The sequence below is a fragment of the Pecten maximus genome, chromosome 2 (genome assembly GCF_902652985.1).
Source record: "Pecten maximus chromosome 2, xPecMax1.1, whole genome shotgun sequence".
NCBI lineage: Eukaryota > Metazoa > Mollusca > Bivalvia > Pectinida > Pectinidae > Pecten > Pecten maximus.
This window is the reverse complement of record NC_047016.1, coordinates 18548665-18564049: the sequence shown is the minus strand read 5'-3', so window position 1 is coordinate 18564049 and position 15385 is coordinate 18548665. Positions and strand designations below refer to the sequence as shown.

Here is a 15385-nt window from a genome sequence, read left to right as displayed (position 1 = left end):
AACAAGCTGAAAAATACCTTGAAACGACCCAATGACATTGCTCTCCCTATACAACCATAAACGTGTTTTACTTGCATATGACTAATTGGTGACCGGTTTATACAATCCACATTTGTGTTAGCGTTTTGATTTAATATTCTGTATAGTAGCCCTCTTCGCATCCAAATGCACTCTAAGGATAAATGAAATAACATATAAATAATTTCGAACGAATCTCCTTATACAATATATTAAGGATTAATTCAATGCGTCTCAAAAACTTCATTGAAGCTAACCCCTTGTGCGATAAATAATTTATCCTTGATTTGTGTCACGTTCTACATAAAATAGAGGATTGCACAGTATACATTTAGTGTTGATCTTATTTACTCTTACTGTTAGTAGTACTCTCAAAAATCATTGTAAAACATGTTCATTGTACCTTTTACTCAAACCTAACTGCTCATGATGATATTGTATCATCATGGATTCTGTCAGGTTTCTGTCAAAATCGCTCCTGTGAAAATGCACTTTTAGATATTGTAAATTCGTGAGCAAAGAATATAGCTATGGGTCTCAGCACAGGATTCATATTTTTAGATTTCAAAAAGGCATTTGGCTTTGTGAATCAGTGTTTTACTTAAAAAACGTCTTTGTACAAAATTGAACACAACTCACTTTAAGCGCAGTTCGTAAATCATGTGATATCATCAAAAGTATATTACAATCTGATTTAAACAGTATAAGTGGTTTGTGCAAATGATGTTAATTGTCGGGAAACAAATATGTAATTGCTTGAAATAAAAGCGAAATAGAAACCATTTAGGTCTAAGTTTACCCATGTGTGGTGAACCATTTGAACAAGCGTGCACTGAAAAACTGCTTAGTGAACATAGTGATTGATGTTTGATTGACATGGGTTAATAATGTTACAGCTGTTTTATTTAAAATAAGGCAAAGGTTTGGCTTCTTCAACCTATAAGTCCATATCTACCTACGGAGGGTTTATTAAGTTTGTTCAGTTCATGTGCTTTTCTACCTTTTTGTATTGCATTTAATTATGGTTAAGGTGTAACTCAAGTTCAATGGGTTAGCTGCTGAAAACTTTGAAAGAGAAGCTATACTTATTTTAGGCGTACCTGATTTTACCCAATTATTTTTCCAAAGTTAGTGCGTTGAAAGTAATTGGATTAAGTGACCATGACAATTTCAAATATTCTAAATGTTAAGCACTGTTCATGAACAAAGCCCTTTGTGACATAGGTGAAAAAATATGAGTAATTTTACAGTGGATTTTAACGTCCTTGTTGTCCAGTAACAGACATACATGTACATCACAATAACACCAAGAGTTCCTAAATGTGTGCTTATAAAACAATTTTAGTATGTTATATTAAGGAAATATAATAATAAGGAAATTAGGTCAGTGTTAGATATAGAAAGGACAGATGGAGTATCTATTGAGGAGTAAGTTATACACAGCCAGGTAAGTTCGTTTTCATGACTTGTGGTCACCTTCCAAGAAGTGAACTATTAACATCCATAAGGACACTTTTTTGTACTTTATTTATTTTACTGTTTATTCCAGAGGTTGGCTGTTTCATACACTAATGTACTCATGCATATTTCAAGTTTAGTGTCCTAAAAAACTGTGTTTTCCTAATTTCTTTGTGTTGGTATTTTTACGGAAAATATATCTTATTTTTGTATTAATTTTCGTATAACGTGACTATATGTATCAAAGGAGAAATGTATTTGCTGTTTGTACACTGTGGTAAGTATTTGAGAAACTACAAAATGCATGTTATTAAAGATTCTATGTGACGTTGCTGCATCTTGTTTATAACAAATGTGCGTTAAATTCTTCTTAGCAAGAATTCGTTTCGTCAGGAAGCAATACGACCATAAGACATGAATCAAAAGAATAGAAGCTGAAATGTTATTCTGTTACATTGATACGAATCCATCAGTAACGCTTGGAATTTGACTAGTTGTAACCACAAATCAAGTGTTGTAAAAACATAGGAATAGTCGAAACAATTTGCAGTTATATGTACATTAATAAACATACATCCAATAAACATTGAATTAATTTTTATTGCTAATAACAAAACAAGCTGAAATGTAGCATTTTCTAAACATGCGTCCCAATTAATTTGAATATTTCGTAAATATTAATAGAAATCCATGAATTAACATTCACCTCTATCAATGTTATTTAGTATCGTTATAATTTCGCCGTCATTCAGATACTGGTTAAAATGCATTGAATATTTGGAAGATTGTAAAGTTCATGCTAAGGACCTTTAATACCGGTTGCCTTTACATAAAGGGTTGTTCATGATTCCCTTTTGTCAAACTGTGATGTTTTAGACTCGTGTCCCTCCAGAAACTTCTTGTCTGTGAAATCATTATAGTTGGTACACTCTGTCACGGCGCTGTCAGGTACCTAGGCAATTTAAACAAAACATCACAGCCGTATAGGCCGTTATATCTCAACTATAAAACATGTATATACGACATTACATGTCAACCTGGAAATCAGGTATATACGACATTACATCTCAGTTATAAATTAGGTATATACAACAGTACATCTTACATCATATAAAACAGGTATATACTGTAAAGAGCAGATATAAAGAATAAAATACACAACTTTTTCAAAGTTCTGTCTGGAAAACTTGATATCGAAGTTCTGGTTTAGCGTTATTGATATTTTAGCCTTCAACTTAATCAACATCTAGAACTTTGTTTCACCTCGGATTCTGAATACCTCATTTGATAGTTACGTGGTGACTGTGTATATATTTATATTCTCGTAATTTTACAATAATTTTTATTTTATGTTTAATATGTTAAGTAATAACTTCCTTCTGGGATAAAATAAAATAAACCGAGTTGTACAGTTTTTATGTTGTATATTACCATTGAAAAAGAAACAATTCAGATTTGTTTATTTTTTATGTTGTTGGGAATGTTCGTCCAGACAATATGTCTCTACAAATATTGGCCTATAGGAACTTAATCTGACTAATCCTTTATATTCCCATAATTCATTTGAAAAAAGACCCTTATACAACCAGTTAAATTGGCTATAAAACGGAGGCACTGATCGATCGTATTAACCGCCATGGTGTAAAAGAGGAGCAGGTAGGTACCCAGAAATTGCAAATAAAATTTAGCGAAGCCAATCTGTCCTACCTTCTGGATTGGTGTGTACTGAGCGTGATGGTGGGGCACTATAGGGTTGTTGTCCTTGGTGTTGTACGCTATCAGGTAGGCCCACCTCCTATCAGGACTGTCGTTAGCGGAACTACAGTGTAGCAGGTTACAATGGAAGAACAAGGCATCGCCTTTAAAATAAAGAAACAGATTGAAACAGTTTAAGAGAAGAGAGGAAATATTACGGTCACGGTAAATCCTAAAACAAGTGTCAACAATAAGCATTAAGTATGATGCTGGTATATCATGTATAAGCTGTAATTATATCATAAATAGGATGTTGGTAAATCATATATTAGCTGTAAGTATATAATTTATATGCTGTACGTGTAATGTTATTGGCTGTTGGAGTATCACATTATGAGCTATTGGCATTTCACATTATAGGATATTGGTATTTATTAGATTTTTACCAGTGAAATATCAAAAATTATTCATTCTATAAAAGTGATATTTTTCACTAGTGAAAAATATCACTTTTGCTGATTTGACCAATCAAATTAATGATTAGAAAATACCAAAATAATTGACCAATCAGAAAGCCCGACATATATGTCAGCACCTGGACAGGGGGGACTACTTCTTTGTTTACAAATTATCGCTGTAGGCATAGTTAGCATACGGAGTAGGTTTTTCGTTGATAAAAAATGTAATAAACAGAATATCTAATAGTGTCTTCAGTAATACCAAATATATTTCACTCGTGTGGCGTACATATCTGCGCAATCGTATCATATATCATAAATAAGATGTAATTATATCATATATAGGCTGTTTGTATATCATATAGGCTGTGGGTATATCATATATAGGATGTTGTTATATCATACATAGGGTGTAATTATGCCACATATAGGCTGTGTCTATATCATATGATAGGCTGTTGGTATATGGTATATCGGCTGTAATTATATCGTATTTACGCTGGCGTTACATATTTAGTATATCATATATATGGTGTAATTATTCCCACATAAAGGCTTTGTGTAAATCATATTATGGGCTGTTGTTTTATCACATATAGGCTGTTTGTATGTCATATATACTGGCTGTAATTATATCATGTAAAGGCTATAACTTTGTAAGATATCGCTGTAACTATGTAAGATATCGCTGTAACTACGTAAGATATAGGCTGTCATTACTGTATTTAGGATATACGTGGTAAGTTTATAAGATATACACTGTAACCATCTAAGATATATGATGTAACTTTTAATGGTTGATTCCATTACGTACCTGGTTCCATCTCTACGTAAGCCAGCGGGCAAACGTTCTTTATTGCCTCAACGCGCTCTGCGTTTGCAGTCATTTGACCAGTGACCATTTCGTGGTCAAGCCGGCCACACTTATGTGACCCAGGTAAGATCTGTGAAGAGATATTTATATGATGATCAATATAATTTGTACATGTCATTCAGGTTTCAAATCAGATAGCTTCTGTGTGGTATGATACAATGTCATCAGTTTGATTATTCTCTTATCTCTCATTCGGGAAGGTGTAGTCACACTTTCAACCCAGCGTTGAGACGGATATATTCCAAATTCACAGCAACATTTCAACCGATTTGCGCCCACATTTTCTGCTGCTAACATTAAACCTTGCAATATACAATAACAGCAAGTCAAAGATAAAACATCGAAGGGTCATGTACTATATATTCCCTGAAATACAGCTTTATCCGTTGCTGGAATTTAGTTGTACATGCAAAAGAAAGAGTTAAAGCACAGCATTTGATAATATGTCTCAAAAGTTCATTGATGTGTAATTAGATATGTTGGAGAAGTGTGGCATAACTCATTTGCAAACGGTATGTAGTAAATAATCTGCAATTGAAAAAAAAGGAACAAGCATGGTACTTGGATACAGAGAATGAGCCTGTATTGTTATATTTTTATCGTTTTAATAATCAGCTTGACATATTTCATAAATTATAAATGATGTAACCTAACAAGTATGGTGAAAGGCGCCAGCTATCAGCCATCAGAACACAGCCGACACAATCGACATGGTCGGTATTGAAGTTGTCATGTATGCAATTAAATATCCGTGAGACCTTGAAATAAACAACAGAGGTCTGAATTGACATTTCTCTGATAGAAATCTAAGCACGTGATGTATGTACACAATACGTGCTTCTGCAGATACCTACTTTTCCGTTCAACCTGATGTTATTGCCCGCTGAGGCATCAGTTTGTAACTTATTTTTGTTTAAACATGTTTCTGGTATTCGTACTATATGAACAGTTATAAATGTACTTTGAAAACAAATTGATATCATACCTGCAAACATCCATTTGACCTGGCACATTTGTCAATGGCAACGAACACAGTCATCATATCAGGGAAGAGACACGTATTCCGGTACCAGTACCTGAGACATTGTGTAAGCTATATAATAAACATCAATGGATATGACACGCTGTTTAACAGTCAATGCTTAACTTAACTAGTATGGATAATATGCTCTTAAAAGAAAGTTATATTTATGATCTGTACAATACAATGTAGAAAAAATGGCCTACCATAGTCCTGATGCCACAAGTGAGCTCCACCAGTGAATGCGTCCTTGTACAGTAATTTACCGTGGTAGTGGTATACTTCACCTCTATCCAGTAGCTAAAATAAACATATGATTCTTTTTGTAACACTTCAAAAGATATATTTTTGTTTATCATAGAAAAACGTAAATGAATATTATCTGATGCATCCTACGTTCAATGTGTTGGCAATTTTTATTTGACCTAAAACATACTTTTTCACAAGTATTGACGACTTTATCACATCGCGCCATCACTCCAGATACGTCACTTCCAGGATTAGTCCAGACTACAATTTTAGTTTTCTTGTCTGACCCATCACCAACCTGAATGATAGTAAGTTATCAATTTATGGAATTAATGAATGCTAACACATAAAAAATGTCATCAAAGTTACTTTAAAAGGATATCCAGTAATGAAAAGTCTACTCCAATACACCTCCTTTAAAGTACTGTAACGAATGATGAATTGACCTACCCATAGTCTCGCCATTGGAAACAATACATATTATCATTAATTAGAGCAACTATAATTAAGTGGAAAGCTTCCAGCGAAAAAAAGCGCTAGAACATGAATACCGATCAAAATGATCGTTTAGATAAAAACTCACTTTCAAACCATGGTTTGCGATCATATCCGTTTCCTCAAAGACTTTACGTAGATTTGTCATTTCCTTGTTATCAAACAAACCCCTGTAACAAATACGTATTTAGTATCCTGTTGCAGAATACGATCAACATAGGGAAATAAGAAAGACAATTCTAACAAACTTAACCTGTTAAGAGGTTGTAACTGCATCATTGAATTTCTTATGTTTTCTTTTACATACCTGCTACATATAACAATATTAACCTGACTATGATGTATCCATTGTCATCGAAGTTCTTTTTCATATCGTCTGTCAACCTAAACCCTTCCTTTGAGAAGTTGTACGCTGCAAAATAGCAATGAAATATAATAAATGAAACAAGTACGAGTGAAATACTGAAAAGCGTAGTAAACGTCCTCAGTTGAAAATATGATCGATATTTTAGCTCATTACATGGCATTCACTATATTGTCGAGGATAAGCTGAATGTGTAAGTGTACCAGGGTGTGAACTTCTAGAAAGTTAATTGAGAACATTAGAGAGTTCGATATTAAATGTTTCATCTTACCTCCAGTTAATGCTGCCATGTCGGGTGTTTGGAGTATTGATCTGTAAAAAGGATATAAATCCAATTATTTCATATCAATTTGTTCTATAATATCCTATAATACAATATATATCTATGGATGTCGGTCAACGTTATATGTTATACCTATAATAACAACTTGTGTACACACAATCTCACACTGTACACGTTTAGAAAGATTACGGTGCGGCATTATCGTGTACAGCTTTTGATATGCATTTCACTGTGTCAGTATCTGTAACGATGTGTGTGATTAGAATGCAGTATTGTGTAGAACACCTGATACAGGGCGTCTAGGATCATCTTCTACTTGAGACTTATACATGGCGTCAAGTGACGACAAGGTTTTAAAAAGAGTGTTGAGATAAAGGACAACTGCGCTATTTGTTAGGTTTGTAGTATTCTCTGCTATGAGGAGGTTCGGTGTTTGTAAATGTTTGATGATAAGTAAGGTTAAATGCATGACCTGTGTAAGTTAAGTGATGAAAAGGTTAAGGACAAATCCAGTAAAATGTGGATATTTGGTGACTGTTTTATCAAAATAGGGATAGTGTGTTAATATTGGTGATAAATGGGTCCCAACAATCTCAGACTGACATCATTAACTCCAGTTAAGGTCTTGGCTGACCCATACTTTAAGTGTTATGAAAATATCTGCTATAATTTGGGCCCTTGTTAACCATAATTTGTTATATTAGTTACACTATCCCCGCAAATACAATAATTCCAGTGACCATTGACCGGTTTATGACTACCAAACAATAATTGGATAAAGAATGACAGATTTGTCATACATGAATAGAAATAATCACAAAAGGTATGGCACACCTGGTGTGGATCACTATCAATGTAAATGCATCTTGTTTGTATCACAAGTTAGTCTTACCTTCTCCAATTTGCGATCTGGTATTCACCTGTGGTGGTCCGACCATACCTTATTGTTAAGGACTATAAATACTTATCTGTTCATGTGTTCAAGGAGTCATTTAGAATATAAAATTCTGTTTTATACGTAATCATTGTCGCTTCAATCTTTAGCAAAGTGTTGTTCTATACGACTCTAAGATAGCCCCCCTATTTTTTTCTTGTGTGTGTGTGTGTGTGTGTGTGTGTGCGTAGGTGTGTGTACTTTATTAAGTGATCTGGTGGTCTCATGAACAAAATACATCTGGAAAACGCAATAGATGACCCCACTTAAAGGCCTTGAAATTTGGCCCCCGTGGCGCTAAAGGTTCAGGAAATTGCCAAATATAGATTATGCTCCTAATGCGTGGCATGTTCACTGTTGAAAAGTTACACATTGGTAGTTCACAGAAGTAACTTAGTCTTAATATATTTTAATATATTTAAATTCAATAAAATAAAAGGAACATAATGTCCTTTCCAGATGGTATGATTATTGAACATAACACATGTCAAATGTTATGATTGCAGAAAATGTTTAAGGAATGATTATCCAAGAATTTGCCGAATGATTAAAATCTTTGGAAATAGGAATACTTTCACTTATTCTATAATAATTCATATAGCATCTATATTCCGGTTTGAGTTAAGTAATTAACTATTTCGGTGATATCATATATGCATTTGAAGTTTGAAAGAATAACATGCATTTTGCAAACCTTAGAACAATGTTGTGTTGGACCTACATTATGGAGTCGTGCATTTGTTATCGACACATAAATTATATCTATTTCACTATAACAATTATACTGTGTAGAGCTGTTCCCCTTCCACTAGGCCTGTTTATTTATTGTGTAAGTTAGAAACAGCCATATATGTAAAGGCGACATGTAAAAACATCCAAGCGAAAAAAACAAGCATAAGATATGGATATAAGATATTGCGATAGTTTTCTTTGCTTGATAATTGATAATTAATTATTTACCAGAAAAAAAAGAACAAAACAGAACAAAAAAGGGATAATTGATTTTGAGATTTTTTTGTTCAGTGACGACAAGTTTTAGAAAAGAACGGTGTTGAGATAAGTCTTCTGTGTGTTCACTTTTGAGATCAAAAGACAACTGTGCCATTTATTACGTTTGTAGTGTTATCTGCTATGAGGAGGTTCGGTGTTTGAAAATGTTTGATGATAAACAAGATCAAGTGCATGACCTGTGTAAGTTAGGTGATGAAACAGTATAGAGTATATCCAATAAAATGTGGATTATTGGTGAATGTTTTATGAAAATTGGGAGTGTTGGGTAATATTGGTGATAAATGGTTATCAACAATCTCAGACTGACTTCATTAACCCATGTCATGGCTAACGTACTTCACGTGTAAGGAAGATATCATGTTATAATGTAGGCCCTTGTTAACCATATTTTGCTATTTTGATTACACTATCCCTGCAAATACAATCGTTCCAATGACCATTGACCGGTATATAACTATCGAACAATAATTAGATAGGCGCTGGCGGATTTTTCATACAAGAATAGCAACAATTACAAAAAGTATGGTACACCTAGTGTAAATCACCTTCAATGTAAATGCATCGTATTTGTCTCAGAAGTTATTCTTACCTGTGGTGATCCAACTATACCTCATTGTAAAGGACTCTTAAAACTTATCTGTTCATGTTTTCATGGAGGCATTTAGAAAGGTAAGATTTTTTTTACATGTAGTCATCGTCGTCATGGTATTCACTTCAATCTTAAGGAAAGTGTTGTTCGAAAATTTCCACGATTGTCTTATATAAAAAAAGAAGATAAAAATAAAGTTAATAATAAAATAAATAAATAATAACAATAATAAAAAATAAATAAATAACTAAAAAAAAAAAAAAAAAATGAAAAAAATGAGGATGTTACTTCTCATTTGGCATGATGTCCATGTGCCCATAGTATTCATCTATATATTTAGTTCTGCCATTATATAATCTTCCATGTCTTATACACATAAAGATATGGTCTGCTTGCGGTTTCTTAGAGTAAGTTTGTAAATATAACGTTTGTCAATAGCAATAAAGAGGATGTAAAATATTGTAGAGTTATATATATGATGTAAATGTTATGGTTGTGTTAATGTGTAAATGACCACTGAGGTTGTTCCTCTTGTTTTGGGACTGTCCGACAATAAATGAAAAATTTGGACCATGAGATCTACATGGGGCCAGAAACTTGCAGAGACATTCCCCACATTCTGTGCATTTAAGACTGAACATCGCTGAACAGTAATGGTGGTTTACTACATTACGAAGGTGTTAACCAGCCAACAACAAATCTAATTTAATGCCTACATGTATATCACTACATGCCGCAAAATACGTCTTTACATTTATATAGATAACCCACGTGACTATTGGGCCACTTTTTTCTGGTGTTTGATAAAATGATATTATATTTATATTGAAACAATATCTGACAATGTCGAAATTCATTTCCCATTGAATTCACATACTCCTGACACAGAAGGATATTTTCAAGGCGCATTGAAAACACTTTTGAAAATAATGTTTTCCTTAAATGAAAAAGGCGCTAAAACAGTGAGCCACAAAACCTGTTTTTCCACTAATTACACGTAAATATGTAGCCCAGCGAGACGGAGAGCAACACTTTATGAATAACCTGACAATATAGACAGAAATGTACATAACGTTTCATTGGATAAAAATAAAATTTGCTATCAAAGCAATATTGTTTTTGAAAAGAACTAAATTATAAGTGAAAGTTTTGAATGAAAAATTAGATCTCTCATGTCAACTCACATCTTACCTGCTGATATTGTTCTAAAACACTGATGCGGAAAATTGTAAAGAAAACAAACCTATGGTTTAACCTAGGTGTAGAATGTATCAAGGTGAGAAGACTTAGTGTACATTGTATACAATTACTGACTCATACCTCATGTTTGCTTTAATAAGAACATGTGAGTGTACTCAACTGGTTGGCATTTTCCTTGAATGTCGTTCACAGATTGCTGACTTAAATAAAATCTTCCTTATTCACTAAATATCATGCGGTAATGTTTGTTGTGTTTCCTGATGGTATGGATCCTACGTAAAATTAAAATACAAAGATATGATATTATGTAATAATTCAACAAAAAAAAAAGAAGTTTTTGAGCGTCTTTATAGCCATACTCATTGCGACCTTCCATTTGGATGAGATGAAGAAATTCTGCCCTTAGGTAAACATAAAACATACCTGACTACATATCAGTGCTGATAGAGCATGTAACAGTACACGATGCTTTTGGTAATTAGTGTCAGATATACATATCCGAGCACCTCCTCCTTTGGTTGGCTTTAATGACTAACTTGTGTTTAAGAACTATATTGATGGTTACGGTTACGATTATGACGTTATAAAGTCAAACCTTATTATCCCAAATTCTGATAACTCGAGGTAAACACTCAATGACGACGGTACAGACTCAATGTAAAATACATGTAAACTCGCTTACCTCGAAACCTCGGATATCTCGAGGTTATTCATGACTCCATTGACTTCGAGCTAATGAGGTTCGACAATATGTGGAACAGACACAATTTAGGATATGAATTATTTAAATATTTTTCGGAGTGTATAAAATTTATTTAACGTTAACACGGTTTCTATTGAAGGCAGCAACACTTACATACCTAATGAGTTATATTTATCTATTGCAGTGTGATTACTGATCACTAAACAGAATGAACTAATATTCCATGAACATGACAAATCGGTATTAGCCGGGACTAGGCCACTGGACTAATTGATTAAAACAAATACAAATTAAACAAAATATTTTATTGTTATATTCCATGGTTCTGTAAAGTGCTTGTTGTGTATCATCAAACGTGAAAGAAGTGGTCTTGGAAAGAAAAGATAATATTGACTTGTTCTTTCTATCCCCAGTATCGAATATACCAATGATGCAACCAGTATGATATCTGTGTAATGACTGGAATCATACTATGCGTCATATGGATACAGAAATGTCTTGGACGAGGACTGGTGACGTTAATTATTAACAAGTTTTTTTTGTAAACATGGATGGACTACGACGCGTGATAGAGGTTTAATAATAGGTTCATTTGCTAACAGGAAGTGCGTACTATTGCCACATAAACGTTGAGGAACATTTATGTTTCGCGATCGTCGAGCTTGGACTTGGACTCGTGACCAGTCAGAAATTCCTTGCCGGTAAAGTCAGTATAGTTTGTACACTCTGCCACAGCACTGTCAGGGACCTAAGTAATAAAATAAAAACTTTATATCTACATCAATATCTCGTCAGAATATCAGACTCAAACTCAAATTAAGAAAAATGCAAAAACAGAGCCATAATGAACATTTTTTATATAAACATTGGATTGTCAGGCACAACAACCTTACCCGTTGTATTGGTGTGTACTGGGCGTGATGGTGGGGCACTATAGGGTTGTTGTCCTTGGTGTTGTACGCTATCAGGTAGGCCCACCTCCTATCAGGACTGTCGTTAGCGGAACTACAGTGTAGCAGGTTACAATGGAAGAACAATGCATCGCCTTAAAAAGAAATAATTTTACGGCGTAAAAAGTACAAGATTTGTTGGAACTATTTCTATATGGCATATACAGCCTGCAAAAGCGTCAGACGTACCAATTCAGTTATGGACAATGATGGGGGTCACTGTAGCAATAATAAACTGATAACACTAGACTGGTACTATGTCAGTTAGAGGCTTCAATGGTTGTAAGTATAAACTATATTTCAGAGACTTTTTACTATACATGTATATCAAATATTGCCTAAAACTATATCATATTCGGACTATGACAAAGAATCATATATTAATTCATAGACGTACCTGGTTCCATCTCTGCATATGCCAGCGGGCAGACATTCTTTATTGCCTCCACGCGATCTGCCTTGGCAGTCATTTGATCCGAGACCATTTCGTGGTCAATTCGTCCACACTTGTGTGACCCAGGCAGGATCTAGAAGAATACATGTATATTCATCAATTCTTATAAAGTCTATATTTCATTTGTTCACAGTTTGTCCTCTCAATTTTAGATAGAATTACGATTTCAAATATAAAAGTGATACCTGCAAGCATCCGTTTGATCTGGCGCACTTGTCAATGGCAACGAAAACTGTCATCAAATCTGGCACGAGACACGTATTCCTATACCAGTACCTGAACAATGACGTAATATAAATATATTACTGTATTTTATATAAAATGTAGGTTTTATACCACAGTTAATGGGATTGAATAATAATATTCAATGAATATGTAATTCATTAAATTCCAATAACGCGATGCAAACAAGATGACCTACCCGTAGTCTTGATGCCACAAGTGAGCTCCACCAGTGAATGCGTCCTTGTACAGTAATTTACCGTGGTAGTGGTATACTTCACCTTTATCCAACAACTAAATGTAAAGAAAAGTTTCGGTACTTTAGATTAATCTAACATTTTTTTTGATCTAATTTAGGCCTTTATATTCAATGATTTAGATTTGGTCTTCGGCTTCATTTTTATACATTTGTATTCGCGATACAAGCATACTATTTGAACCTAATAAGTCCGGTCCGGGTTATGAATACGAACGAGAGATTAATACAATTCAGCACTGATATCATTTCAAAAAAAAAAAAAAAAAAAAAAATGCAGACTGTGTGAATCCGCGTAGCGGATTCTTACAAAATGAATTTAATAATGAATTTAAAGGAATTATTTTTAGAGGTATATCAAAAAATCTCAACCAATCAGAAAGCCGCATTCTGCGTACCGACAGTGGAAAGTTAATGCAAGTCCAGGGGGTCCTGGGGGCTAGGAACCCCCCCCCCCCCCCCCCCCGCCCCCCCGCGCTTATCGAAAATCTTATCCCCGAAAGATTGCAAAATTTCATTTTCCGAAACTTTGGCCCCCAGACCCCTCGCCAAAAAAAAAAAAAAAAAAATCGGCTCACGCCTACGGCACTCGCATTACCACTACATTACTGGACCCCTCCTTTTCAAATTCCTGGATCCGCGCCTGAGTGTAGTTAACTAGCAATACCAAGTCTGCCGTCGGGTTCTGGATATGTAATGACAAATACCTGGCCACAGACAATTTTTTCGTGGCAACCGCATTAATTAGTTTTCAAATTCAGCAGACATGCTTCCACAGTATGGAGTAATAAACACATGATGCCATTAGTACAATATTACTGGTCTTTTTGACAAGAACAATACAAAACAGTAATGCAAAAGATGAAACGTTATATAAACTTATCAAGCTTGTTGGCGCGGATTGAACTGCGCGAGGGTTCTTGCTGTCAGAGAAAACCGGAGAGCCAAGTGTAAACCAACCTGATCGGACATGTGACCTTTTAACGTCCGATCGGGGAATTGAATCCCAAAATTAATCCCAAAATGAAACATTCAAGAGGTCCTTATTTTTTTGGTCGTATTAATTTTTTCGCATACGGTTAAATTTGGGAATATTATTATCATACGCCATCTTGGAAACATTGTCTCACTTCCGGTTGTTTGTTAATAAATGGCAGACCAACATAATAATACAAATATTTTCGTACAGACGAAGAAGCAAAAGAAATCTGCAAATCAAGAAAGCTCAGAACACGAAAATATAAACAAATGTACTGGTCAACTGTTTCCGAGAGTTTCTAAAGGAATCTGGACTTGGAATCAGATTAATGGAGCGACTTGGATCACAGGATTTTGTAATAAATTTATCTATATATAGATTAACTCAACTTTTGAATATCATCATGTTTACTTTTTGATATGATAAACAAATTCAAGCCCTTTGAAACTGATGATAGAAAACCTTCGGGTAAATTAACGTTAATATTACCATGCAACTATTAAACTACAGAGTGCCCATATCATTGCAGAGATATGAACGGTAGCGCGGTGCGAGGTTCATGTTATTTTCCGATAATACAATGGGTGTTCACATGCTTATTACACGAATCGGAGTGCAGTTCAGTTCACGCTTAAATGTTGTAAAAATTATTTTTATTTCAGGTGGTATACACTGCTGTTGGAGGTAGACGAACGCAAGAGCTGTGTGGTGCAGTTTGATTCATTTTGTGTATAATCCTCTGATGTACTACATACGTCCTCACATGTCTTCACAACTTTATCAGATCGCGCCATCATTCCAGATACGTCACTTCCGGGATGGGTCCATAGTGCAATTTTAGTTTTCTTGCCCGATTCATCGCCAACCTGAAATATTTTAAAACACCAGTTATAAGAAATTAATGCCTAGAGGAACATGCATTTTTTCTCGAAACGTATTCATCAAATTGCCGAAAACAATTTGCCGCTATTTCATAGTTACACTTCTTCTGCCGTTGTGAATTTGTATGACTTAAATGCTATTACTTACTTGTAACCCATGTTTTGTGACAAGGTCAGATTCTTCGAAGACTTTACGCAGATTAGTCATTTCTTTATCATCAAACAAACCTCTGTAATTAATGAAAGTGTGACCTGAACGTGCTGTATAATGCCATACCATAATTTATGTTG

General features: G+C 34.4%; 3 protein-coding genes across 3 annotated transcripts; all 3 read right to left on the bottom strand.

Annotated features, from left to right (window-relative positions):
* Positions 1-1575: 1575 nt before the first annotated feature.
* LOC117320532 (probable phytanoyl-CoA dioxygenase) lies at positions 1576-5579 on the bottom strand. Its single transcript, XM_033875107.1, has 4 exons — positions 5489-5579; positions 4444-4573; positions 3184-3335; positions 1576-2428 (listed from the first exon to the last, which is right to left on the bottom strand). Exons 1-4 carry the CDS (start codon positions 5543-5545, stop codon positions 2318-2320), a joined length of 450 nt encoding a protein of 149 aa, XP_033730998.1. The 5' UTR covers positions 5546-5579; the 3' UTR covers positions 1576-2317.
* A 31-nt stretch (positions 5580-5610) lies between these two features.
* LOC117341880 lies at positions 5611-7987 on the bottom strand. Its single transcript, XM_033903744.1, has 6 exons — positions 6904-7987; positions 6599-6680; positions 6357-6438; positions 5961-6071; positions 5731-5824; positions 5611-5627 (listed from the first exon to the last, which is right to left on the bottom strand). Exons 1-6 carry the CDS (start codon positions 6920-6922, stop codon positions 5611-5613), a joined length of 405 nt encoding a protein of 134 aa, XP_033759635.1. The 5' UTR covers positions 6923-7987.
* A 3642-nt stretch (positions 7988-11629) lies between these two features.
* On the bottom strand, positions 11630-15374 carry LOC117341871 (L-proline trans-4-hydroxylase-like). The gene is made up of 7 exons (XM_033903735.1): positions 15243-15374; positions 14969-15079; positions 13178-13272; positions 12942-13032; positions 12700-12829; positions 12246-12397; positions 11630-12100 (listed from the first exon to the last, which is right to left on the bottom strand). Exons 1-7 carry the CDS (start codon positions 15372-15374, stop codon positions 11993-11995), a joined length of 819 nt encoding a protein of 272 aa, XP_033759626.1. The 3' UTR covers positions 11630-11992.
* Positions 15375-15385: the final 11 nt, after the last annotated feature.